This window comes from Ranitomeya imitator, chromosome 4, assembly GCF_032444005.1.
Source record: "Ranitomeya imitator isolate aRanImi1 chromosome 4, aRanImi1.pri, whole genome shotgun sequence".
Lineage (NCBI taxonomy): Eukaryota > Metazoa > Chordata > Amphibia > Anura > Dendrobatidae > Ranitomeya > Ranitomeya imitator.
The window spans coordinates 363787585-363800200 of record NC_091285.1 but is presented as its reverse complement, the minus strand read 5'-3'; the positions used below and the strand labels follow the sequence as shown (position 1 = coordinate 363800200).

The 12616-nt window shown below is 43.7% G+C and overlaps 1 protein-coding gene across 1 annotated transcript in view; it reads right to left on the bottom strand.

The window, feature by feature from the left end:
- Positions 1-12616, bottom strand: part of PTPN12 (protein tyrosine phosphatase non-receptor type 12) — an 82521-nt gene that overhangs the window by 9370 nt on the left and 60535 nt on the right. The window contains exon 13 of the mRNA XM_069765131.1: positions 5940-6877. Within this exon, the coding sequence (XP_069621232.1) occupies positions 5940-6877 (938 nt within the window). The remainder of the gene's footprint in view (positions 1-5939; positions 6878-12616) is intronic.

Below are 12616 nucleotides of genomic sequence, written 5' to 3'. Positions count from 1 at the left end.
GCGTTGTCAAGTCGAGTTCCCGTGCGGTCGGCGAGCACGTAAAAATGCCAGATGCGGACGCATCCGCATACTAAACATGTCTCTGCGTACCCAATGTTAAAGACTAGTACGCAGGATGCATGCAGAAGTAGGCGGAGCTTAAGGGAGGATGTACGCAGCCATACGCAGACCAGCCAAACAAAAGTGTAAAAGCAGCTGTAACGGGGTCTAACAAGCTGGGGTACCTCTTTCAGTACCACCCAGTGTTTCAGAAGGTCCACGCTGCTTTTGCTGGATTCTGAATGAAGGATGCTGGCTGGAATTCCTTGGTTACATGAGAGCATATAAAAGCTGACTGCTACCTCACGAATTTCCAGTCTAAAAGAACACACTTTATTTTTAGCACACAGAATATATAACACAGATACACAGGACAGGCCAACAGGAAAACAGCTGGCCAGACATACATTACAATAGCCGCAGGGGGCCGGAGCCTGCCGCTATTTACTGTGGGAATTACAAAGGTGGGGGGAGGTCAGAAAGAGAATATCTTGTCCAGGGGCGCAGCTTGTGGACTGATGCATTTCACATGGAAACTATTATACATACATATACTGCATAACATTCTTGGTGCTGGGGGGTTCTGTAACAGCAGCCTAACGGAAGAAACAACCTGCCTGTTGTACCTGGCGCTGGTCATTGACTGCTCCTGCCAGAGATTCAGCTACTCCCTGTCAACAGAGCAGCAGTTCCTGTTGACAGGGCAGGACTACTGGCATCACTCTGACAGCCAGCTTTCCCCAACTAAATAGTGGGTGTTGTTGGCTGTCAATCAGCATGACACTAGTAGTCCCGCCCTGTCAATAGGAACAGAAACTGCTGCAGCCAAATCTTTGGCAGGAGAGGTAAATGACAGTCGCTGGGTACAACAGACAGGTAGTTGCCTCTGTTAGCAACTACATGCCTTTTATTCTAAAGTCCCAGATATCATCTTTAAATACTTTATTTTGCCCATTCTCTCCAAAAACATACTATGCTGCTGTGCCATGTCTACTGCCCAGTTTATGCTTCCTCAGAATCTGCTTTCAATTGCTGCTCATCCGAGGTAAGTACTCTAATTATGAAGAATACACGCATTCCCTTGTGAGAATACTGGCGTGGAAAAAAAGAGCCTCTGAAAAAGGGATTGCCACACACTGTTCTAGAGTATTAGAGCAGCAGTTAAATGGAGCATGAATCGGGCATGTGAAACAGCACTGTTGCAGAGTTTAGTAGAGAGAAAAAGGTAAAATGAGAATGTAGAAGAATACTACTACTACAAAAAAAAAAAAAACCACAACACAGTTTTGCAAAACCTGGAGGCTAAAATACTGAATGTGCATTTAGTGTTTAAGGGCAGGGCTTTGGATGCAGTTTATGTCCGCTTCGTCCAAAGCGCTGGTGGCTTTTGAACGCAGGTGAATCCTCTGATCACTGAACCGCGCGGAATCACCGCGTCCAATACATTGTAAAGGTGAAATTTATCATGCTGCTTTTTGGAAAGACGCGGCACATGTCCGTCTCCACAGGCGTCGGTGCACACAGTGAACATGGGATTTCTTGAAATCCCATCCACTATGCTGTAACATCTGGCCGCTGCGGAGGTACTCAGCGTTCAACCTGCAGCATTTACTGATCATGTGCACCTACCTCAATTGGCAAAAAATATTGCAATAAATGGACTTAAATCATTATGCCTCCAAAAATTTTGTATTCCTTTCATTTACTAACGTACCAACTTAAGAGAACTTGCCAAGCTGTACTAATGGCTAAAAAGAGAAATGTGCTCTTATGTCATCTTCAAAGTTCCCCTACACTGACTAAAGTTGGCCGACCTGCTTATTTTTGCCCACCATCTAAGGCCTCATTCAGACATACGTGTTGTATCCATAAAAACAACCAATACGACAAGTACCCATTACAATCTAAAGTGCTATTCACATGACCATTTTTTCTCCAGTATCACGAATGTCAAGGACCAAGTATAGGAGTCCATGAAAAACACATAGCATATGGACCGGAATTATCCGTGTCCGTGACCTCACGTAGGCCATCCGTGTGGCACACGTGTGCCGACTGGGTACCACACGGAGCGTGCAGGAGACAGCGCTAGAGATAAGCGCTGTCCCCTGCATCTAGTGCTTTAGCCGCCATTCATATCTTCTCTCCAGCAGCGTTTGCTTGAGGGAAAATATGAAAAATCCCCCTTTTTTTTTTTTTTTCCGTGTTTAAAATAAAATAAAGATCCCTGTCCCCACCCAAAAGTGACACCATTCTAAAAACTGCACCCCTCAAGGTGCTCAAAACCACATTCAAGAAGTATATTAACCCTTCAGGTGCTTCACAGCAGCAGAAGCAACATGGAAGGAAAAAATGAACATTTAAATTTTTAGTCACAAAAATGATTTTTTAGCAACAATTTTTTTATTTTCCCAAGGGTAAAAAGAGAAACTGGACACCAAAAGTTATTGTACAATTTGTCCTGAGTACACCGATACCCCATATGTGGGGGGGGAACTACTGTTTGGGCGCACGACAGGGCTTGGAAGGGAAGGAGCGCCATTTGACTTTTTCAATGAAAAATTGGCTCCAATCTTTAGCGGACACCATGTCGCGTTTGGAGAGCCCCTGTGTGCCTAAACATTGGAGCTCCCCCACAAGTGACCCCATTTTGGAAACTAGACCCCCCAAGGAACTTATATAGATGCATAGTGAGCACTTTGAACACCCAGGTGCTTCACAAATTGATCCGTAAAAACGAAAAAGTACTTTTTTTTTTTTTTCACAAAAAAATTCTTTTAGCCTCAATTTGTTCATTTTCACATGGGCAACAGGATAAAATGGATCATAAAATGTGTTGGGCAATTTCTTCTGAGTACACCGATACCTCATATGTGGTCACAAACCACTGTTTGTGCACACGGCAAGGCTCGGAAAGGAAAGAGCGCCATTTGACTTTTTGAATGAAAAATTAGCTCCAATCGTTAGTGGACACCATGTCGCGTTTGGAGAGCCCCTGTATGCCTAAACATTGGAGCTCCCCCACATGTGACCCCATTTTGGAAACTAGACCTCCCATGGAACTAACCTAGATGTGCGGTGACCACTTTAAACCCCCAAGTGCTTCACAGAAGTTTATAGCGCAGAGCCGTGAAAATAAAAAATCATTTTTCTTTCCTCAAAAATTATTTTTTAGCCCGCAATTTTTTATTTTCACAAGGGTAACAGGAGAAATTGGTCCCCAATAGTTGTTGCCCAGTTTGCACTGAGTATGCTGGTACCCCATATGTGGGGGTAAACCACTGTTTGGGCACACGTCGGGGCTCGGAAGGGAAGTAGTGATGCTTTGAAATGCATACTTTGATGGAATGGTCTGCGGGCGTCATGTTGCATTTGCAGAGCCCCTGATGTGCCTAAACAGTAGAAACCCCCCACAAGTGACCCCATTTTAGAAACTAGACCCCCCAAGGAACTTATATAGATATGTGGTGAGCACTTTAAACCCCCAAGTGCTTCACAGAAGTTTACAACGCAGAGCCGTGAAAATAAAAAAAAATCATTTTTCTTTCCTCAAAAATGATGTTTTAGCAAGCAATTTTTTATTTTCACAAGGGTAACAGGAGAAATTGGACCCCAATAGTTGTTGCCCAGTTTGCACTTAGTATGCTGATACCCCATATGTGGGGGTAAACCACTGTTTGGCGCACGTCGGGGTTCGGAAGGGAGGGAGCACCATTTGACTTTTTGAACGCAAGATTGGCTGGAATCAATGGTGGCGCCATGTTGCGTTTGGAGACCCCTGATGTGCCTAAACAGTGGAAACCCCTCAATTCTAACTCCACACTAACCTCAACACACCCCTAACCCTAATCTCAACTCTAGCCATAACCCTAATCACAACCCTAACCCCAACACACCCCTAATCCCAACCCTAAACATAATCCTAACCCTAATCCAAACCCTAACCCCAACACACCCCTAACCACAACCCTAACCCCAACACACCCCTAACCACAACCCTAACCCCAACACACCCCTAACCACAACCCTAACCCCAACACACCCCTAACCACAACCCTAACCCCAACACACCCCTAACCATAAACCCCCCCCCACCCCCCCCGGGCTAAAGTACCACTCCCCCTGTCCCTGCAGATCGGGTGAAATTGGAGGAGTTGGCCCTTTCACCCGATCTGCAGGGACGCGATCTTTCCATGACGCCACATAGGCGTCATAGGTCGGATTGGCCCAGACTTTCATGACGCCTACATGGCGTCATGGGTCGGGAAGGGGTTAATGGGTCCGTGTAAACCGTGCGCTCCCACGAACACTGACATATCTCCGTGTTTTCCAAACGGACACACGGTCCGTGAAAACACGCTGACATGTGCAGAGACACATTGATTTCAATGTGTCTACGTGAGTCAGTGTCTCCGGTACGTGAGGAAACTGTCACCTCACGTACCGGAGCCACTGACGTGTGAAACCGGCCTAACATTGCAGAGTATAGGAGAAGCTTTGTAATTTATTTCTTTATCATTAAGTGAAAAACACTGATGGTAACAGACACACTGATGGTGGAAAAGGACACAATGCTGCAAAACACTTATGGACACTGGTACCAGTTTTCATGTATGTAAACACAGGCGTGCAAATGAGGCCTAACATGTATGAGGGCCTTCCTTTTCTCCTCTGACTTAATGTGATGGGGAAAGAGCCACATCTTGCAGTTTGACTATCCATAGGGTAGGACATCAATAATACGTTGCAAGGTAGTCTGACACCTATCGCCTACACAGTTCTGTTAACTTGTCCTTTTGTTGCCGAATATACGGTGCACTGCGCCAAAACACAACTCTACTGTGGTAATGGATGTTCTCTGCTTCCAATAAATGAAAATCCACTGCGATTTACAATAACAGCACTTTATATGAGATTTCAAGAAGTTTCATGGGCAGATTTGAAATGCACACCATGTCAATTTTTGCAGCAAGTGTTAAGATTTCACACTTTGCACTGTGTGGGTGCAGCTACACAAAATATTTGCAATATAAACCAAAGTATTTACCACTGTTGATTTCAATGTGCCATTTCCCATTATAATTATCTGCAGCAAAAACATCTCCTAAATTCGATTATTTTGTGTTTAGGTTCCTGTCTGTAGGAACATTTAAATGTGCACTAAAGAGCATTAGAAAGGGTGGACACTTACAGTTAACAAAAATACGCATTTGAAAAATAGATTATTTGCCTTTCAATTCCTTGCACAAGTTCACTGGTCTTACTCCTTATGGGAAATAAATTATGTTTTAAATTATATCGATTTATTTTCTATGCAACTTTTTGATCTTTTTATTCCATTTTGTAGGTCTCAATTTATGTAATTTTTATGGTGTTCATATGGGTAATGGTACAGTTGTATACTTTGGATCATTCCAAGTGTGGCGATATCAAACGAGTACTTTTTTGTTTCCATTAGTTTTCACATAGAAAAGCATTATTAGGGCCAAATATTTTTCTGTTATATCTTAAGATATTTACATAGGACCAGCTGCCCAGCATCACAGAAAAGACACCTTGGCTCCGATTACTACACACTTTTCTGGCCTGATGGCACGTTCCTCCTTCGGCCTACTCTCGGCTGACCAGAGATGGTCTATGGCGCTCCAGTACACTGTGAGCCGCAGTTGACAGCCACAGCGGCTGCTTGTTTGAGACCTATGCTTTAGATCTGTACATTAACACACAGGATATTTGGATCTAAAATGACTGACAAACAAAAGCTTTACGAAGGAATTGAATGCTCAGTGAAAACAACAAAGACTAATACTGCAGGCATCACTATTTTTCCCCTGAAAACAATGAACACCACAATGGAAACAAAGACAAGTGAACAGAGCCTAAAGGCTCAGCAGTTTTACCTTTTTCAGAACCTAGGCATTTCACAGAAGAATCATGCCTGGCAATGGACATGGGCAATACTTTTCTAGTTGATGGATTCTCAGATGCTGCAGAAACAGTGGCACTTGCGGTTGATATATTAGACAAGGTTTTTTCCATAGACCCATACGAGTTTCCCTCCTCAGTGTCGGAATCATCAGAGTGAAGGGGATTGGTAAAAGATAAGGGGGCCTGAAGTGCAGGAGTGTTCTTGAGGTCTATATGGCTTCCTGCTTGGGAAGCCAGAACATTGCTATTTAGCAAAGTCTTACTATCAGAATGACACATGTCTATATGTTTATCAGCAGAGGAAGACTCATTTTTACATGTCATGTGCTCATTCCCCACAGTAGAGGAAGTGGAAAGTCCTATTTCCAGTGGAAGATGGTCTGGTCTTTTTGGGACATCAAGGCTTCTTTCGAGCGGCACATCTTCTAAAGATTTAGTAGATATTGAACTTCTACAGTCCACACAAGGATTGGATGATATTAATGACAGAGACTCCAAAGAACTAGACACTTGAGTTTTAGGCAATTGGTCAATTGCATAAGATGAAGCAGATTTTATTTTAAATCCAAGTCCCCTTTGAAGACCTGTAGTAGTCTCAAAACTTTTTGGGCTTTCTTGAAGAGGTACTTTCTTTATTTCTATACTTAGTTTACGTTCTATCTTTTTCTCAACAGTAGGTTCTCCTTTTTCCATTGCATCACCCGTCTTGTTATAGTTCTCATTCATGTCGGTCCTAGTTTCTGAGGATACTATGTGCATAACTGGTTTTGGATGATAACGATCACTGTCTTGCCACACTGTAGTCACAGTTGGGTAAGCAGAAGGAGGAGAGGGTGTCAGAATCGGTGGAACAGGGTGAGGCTCTGGTGGCTGCAATATTTCTTCCTTAACATCTCCTTCTACAAGGCAACTGAAAAATGAAATATATTGGATTATACACTTGTGGAGACTCCTGTGTAGGAACATTGTCAGTTTTATACTTATATGGCACATATGCTAACATTTCAAAAACAATTCACACAAAAAAAGGACTAACAGGACCCTGCCACATGCATCATCACTTTGCAGCAATCTTTCAGTATCCAGCCTTTCGTGTTACTCTGAAGGTGAAGATCTAAGGGATAATGTGGAGAGTGATGTCAGAATAAGGAGAAGCCATGCATGCTCCTCTGAAAAATAAAATACACAAATTTCTTCTTCAGAGAAGAGGACTAGAACTCTAGTTCCATCTATTAGACATAGCAATCCTACAAGCCAATATCAACAATTTAACGAGCCTTGCCATATGACTTGGGGTACGAGCCAAATCTAACTAAAAGGGTCGATATTGACTCTTAGGGTTGCCATTTCATAAATGGTGGAACTAGAGTTCTAGTTCTCTTCCTCTCTGAAGAGACAGTTTACATATCTGAAGGATGAGGCACTGTTAACCTCCTCACTGCCAGATATCTCTCCTCATTAACCTTAGAGTCCTGTAGCACCCAATGTCTATCTCCAGTGCAGCGCACCACCAAAAGAGTATGGCTTGGGTTGGAAGGCTGTTTACGGCTCAGTTTCTGCTTACTGCTGTCCTTCTCATGCTTTAGGCCTGCCAATCCATCATACACCAATGTTCATTGGTCACTGCTCTGCCTTGTATCTCATCAGTCAATCAATTCCTTGATTTGGGCAAAGATAAATACAGTATCTAAATGTTATACCAGGTAACAAGTGATCCAGTCACATTGAATATGCAGTCTGATCTGCCACCAAAAATTTTTTTATAGAGCAGTACAAGCTGGACATATTGATATACATGGTGGGCCAAAAATATGATCTGTATCAAAGCTGTATTACTACATTTATATAGACAAAGTGTATCAAGTAAGTTATGTTTGACATCTGCCATCACATGTGGTCACCACTAATATCCAGACAGTGAACTACTGCACAAGCAGCTTTAACTAAAGTGTCCACAGGGATTTCTCTGCTAACATTTTAATATCTTCTCATAGTGCAGCCAGTGTAGATGGCGTTCTAGGGTACACAACATCCTTTAAGGTTAACCTACAAGTAAAAGTCGAAGGGTGTTAAGGGAACGAGGTGGAAATTCACCACTGTCGTACTTCACACAATGTCAAATTTCCAATAATACTTCATAATGTAAAACAAAAGTCACATAGGCAGCTTTTATAATACGAAGGCCGAGAGAGAAAGAAAATCCCTCACTACCTGTGAAAATGTCACTAATAGTGATTAGATGGAATAGTCCCAAAAGGTGCATATACAGTACTAACGAAATAGAGTGCAGAAGCACCACCAAAAAGGTATAAAATACAATGATTTTATTAATATCACACAAATAAATCAAATTATCATAAATTATGACAGAGGGGGAAAAAAGGTTAGGAGACATGCCATGCCAGAAAAGCAGAGAGAGAGGGTGGACATCTGAGTCACCAAGGGTTAATGGGATCATATATCAAAGAATACATGCAGTCAAATAAGAATATATACACACACAGCGTATATACTTGAGTATAAGCCGACCCCCCCTAATTTTGCCACAAAAAACTGGGAAAACTTAATGACTCGAGTATAAGCCTAGGGTGGAAAATGCAGCAGCTACCGATAAATGTCTAAAGTAAAAATGGATACGAATAAAAGTAAAATTAATTGAAACATCAGTAGGTTAAGTGTTTTTGAAAATCCATATTGAATCAGGAGCCCCATATAATGCTCCATAAAGTTTATGATGGCCCCATAAGATGCTCCATATTAAAATATGCCCCATATAATCCTGCATAAAGGTTAATAAAGGCCCCATAAGTTGCTCCGTAGACACATTTGCCCCATATAATGCTGCACAAATGGTGATTATGGCCCCATAAGATGCTCTATAAAGATATTTGCCCCATATAGTGCTGCACAAACCTTGATTATGGCCCTATAAGATGCTCCATACAGACACTTGCCCCATATAGTGCTGCACAAACGTTATGGCCCCATAGATGCTCCATACAAACACTTGCCCCATTTGCTGTTGCTGCGATAAAAAAAAATAAATCACACTCACCTCTCCGTCGCTCAGGCCCCCGGCACTTTCAATAGTCACCTACTCCCTGTTCCGGCGCCACTCTATGTTCAGCACTGACGTTCAGCAGAGGGCGCGCACTAACCACGTCACCGCGCCCTCTGACCTGAGCGTCACAGCTGAAGACGGAGCGGCGCAGGAACGAGGAAAGGTGACTATCGTGCAGCGCTCCCCTCCCCGATATACTCACCTGGTCCTGGCACTGTGCAGGTCCCTGCTTCCCCGACGCCGCAGCTTCATCCTGTACTGAGCCGTCACCGTTACCGCTCATTACAGTAATGAATATGCAGCTCCACCTCTATGGGAGGTGGAGCCGCATAATCATTACTGTAATGAGCGGTACCATGTGACCGCTCAGTACAGGAAGAAGCTGCTGCTGGCGGCGCCGGGGAAGCCAGGGACCGCGCCTGGAGTAGGTGAGTATTATTAGACAGCCCCCGCTCCCCCTCCCCTGCCGACCCCTGGGTATGACTCGAGTATAAGCCGAGAGGGAGACTTTCAGCCCAAAAAAGTGGGCTGAAAATCTCAGCTTATACTAGAGTATATATGGTGTGTATATATGTATATACACACACACATACATATACACACATACACGTATATATTTTAATTTTTTTACTTTTAGCATGCTTCAGTAGTCTCCATGGGATCACCTGTATGTAGTAAAATTACACACTTGCAATGAGCGCTGACCACTGGGTGGCGCTCATAGAAAACAGTCAGTGACAGAGGTCCCCATGAGACCTCTGGTTGTCATGCCAACCCATCGGTGACCCACAAAAACGTGACAGGGGTCACCAGTGGGCGGATTTCTGGCATGATTGCCGGAAATGCATTATAAATGCCGCTGTCAGCGATTGACAGCAGCATTTAATAAGTTAATAGCCACGGGTGGATCGCGATTCCACCAGCGGCTGTACCGGGCACATGCCAGCTGTTCAAAACAGAGAAAGATGTACTGAGAAAGATGTGGGCTCACCACCAGAGCCCACATCAAAGAGAGTGGGTTTGACATCTGCATAAATGTACGCCCGATGTCGGAAAGGGGTTAAAGGAATTTGTCAGTAGCATCAACCCTTTTAAGCAGTCTAAACCTTGATATCTGCGATCTGATGTCTTATTCCAAAAAAATCATCTTTATCACTTTATGTAAATAACCTCTTCCAGGCTAAGGAGAGGACGCTGCCTGGAAGATAACTCTGCCTCCAGAGCTTAATTTACATGAAGGGGGAGTTACCAGTGTGAGAAAAGTAACTAAAGTTAAAAAAAAAAAAAAAAAAGGGTTATAGGGGTAGATTCTTATCTGCGCCGCATAGAAAATTAGAAGTCCAAATAGGTAGGTAGTCCAATGGAAAGGTGGCTTTATTCAACGTGTTTCGGAGCACCCCGACTCCTCTGAAACACATTGAATAAAGCCCATTGGACTACCTATTTGGACTTCTAATTTTCTAAGCGGCGCAGAGCAGAATCTACCCCTATATCCCTTTTACTTTTTATTATTTTTTTTACGTTGGTTGGTCATGAGGAGACCGGTAGATCTGCAGCAGCTTACATTTCTATGAGCCTGTGTTAGGGCTCGATCTGGTGAGTAAATTTGAAGAGAGTTTATCTCCTTATACCCAGAAGAGACCCTACTGCGCTTTTATTTTCTTCCAGCATTTTACAGAAAAGTAACTATCACAGAACAGGAAAAATTATTTTTTTTCTTCTAGCAAACATTTTTTGCTTCTCTCTCCCCTCTGCTGTATTGAAACAATATTGCAACAGTGTTGGCCCCTTAGATGGAAGCTGAAGAGAAGAAAACCTGCAGATGTGTCAGGTATAATCACACACAGCTCTGCAGTGAGATCAGGAGAGCATAGAGCGGCCATCGCACATCACACTGGTAACTCCCCTTCATGTAAAATAATCCCTGGAGGCAGAGTTATCTTCCACGCAGCGTCACCTCCAATACCTGGAAGAAGTCATTTATATAAAGTGATAAAAGATGATTTCTCAGCAACACCACATCTGATATGGGACATGAGGGATCACTCTCCTCAGCAGTCTATAACCTGTATGCTCATATTAATAAGTTTACATAGGTCAAATATGACAGATTAAGACCAAGCTCCATATGAATAGGCATTTAATGAATACAAGGCACACCAAATCTTTTCCTACAGACCTATACATCAATCTACTCCGCTCTTTCTGCTCTATAAAAGTACGTCCATAGATCACACAGCAGATAGCTTCCTTTAAATGAAGGGTAAGTTCTCATGTCATTCCTTTTAAATAGTTTTGATAAAATTGTGACAGAACCATCAACAAAAATCTGATTTAAACAATAGGTTATTTTCGGTGCAGACCCCTTCCTGATATCCAGCGTACATATACTGTGTATGTCGGGTGTGGGTGTATGGAGCAGGCTGAATTGATAATGTGCTTTGCGATCCATTTTCTCATAGCAGCCGCTGTGTGTTCACGTGGTCCAATATGTAATCATTAGCTTTTATTATCACGTTAGATACCTTAGGGGCATGGATTCCTGGTGCTTGCATTCTGTTGACACTGTGTGCGCTGTAACTAGACATGACCTGATAACATGACGTGCCGTCAGGTGTTTACACACGTGCTCATCACCAATTCCTTGCAATTAGCTTGGAAACGTCTGAAACTGGATGCCACACTGAGAAAATGCCCATTATCATTATTGCACCCGTCAGTAATCCACTCATATCTCTTACTAGATGGTGGCCCGATTGTAACGCATTGGGTATTCTAAGATATGCATGTCCACGTAGTATATTGCACAGCCCACGTAGTATATTGCCCAGCCACGTAGTATATTGCCCAGCCACATATGTCACAGGTTAAAAAATAAACACGCACCTTCTGATCCGAGGGCCCCCTTGTAGTTTTGTCGCCTGTGCGCGGTGCATGCGGCAAGTTCCGGTCCCAGGGTGTGATGACGTCGCGGGCACATGACCGTGACGTCAAGGCAGGTCCTACTCGCGCAGGCCCTGTGATGACGTCGCGGTCACATGACCGTGACATCATGGCAGGTCATTCTCGCGCAGGCCCTGTGATGACGTCGCGGTCACATGACCATGACGTCATGGCAGGTCCTTGTCGCATACCATCCTTAGCACCGGATCCTGACGCTTGCATGGAGCGGTCACCGGAGCGTCGCGAAAGGCGAGTATATAATGATTTTTTATTATTTTTAACATTAGATGTTTTTACTATTGATGCTGCATAGGCAGCATCAATAGTAAAAACTTGGTCACACAGGGTTAATAGCGGCGGTAACTGAGTGAGTTACCCCTGGCATAACGCGGTCCGTTACCGCTGGCATTAACCCTGTGTGAGCGGTGACTGCGAGAAGTATGGAGCGGGCGCCGGGCGCTGACTGCAGGGGAGTAGGGAGGGACTAATCGGACTGTGGTCGTCGCTGATTGGTCGCGGCAGCCATGACAGGCAGCTGGCGAGACCAATCAGCGACTTAGATTCCATGACAGACAGAGGCCGCGACCAATGAATATCCGTGACAGACAGAAGGACAGAAAGACGGATGTGACCCTTAGACAATTA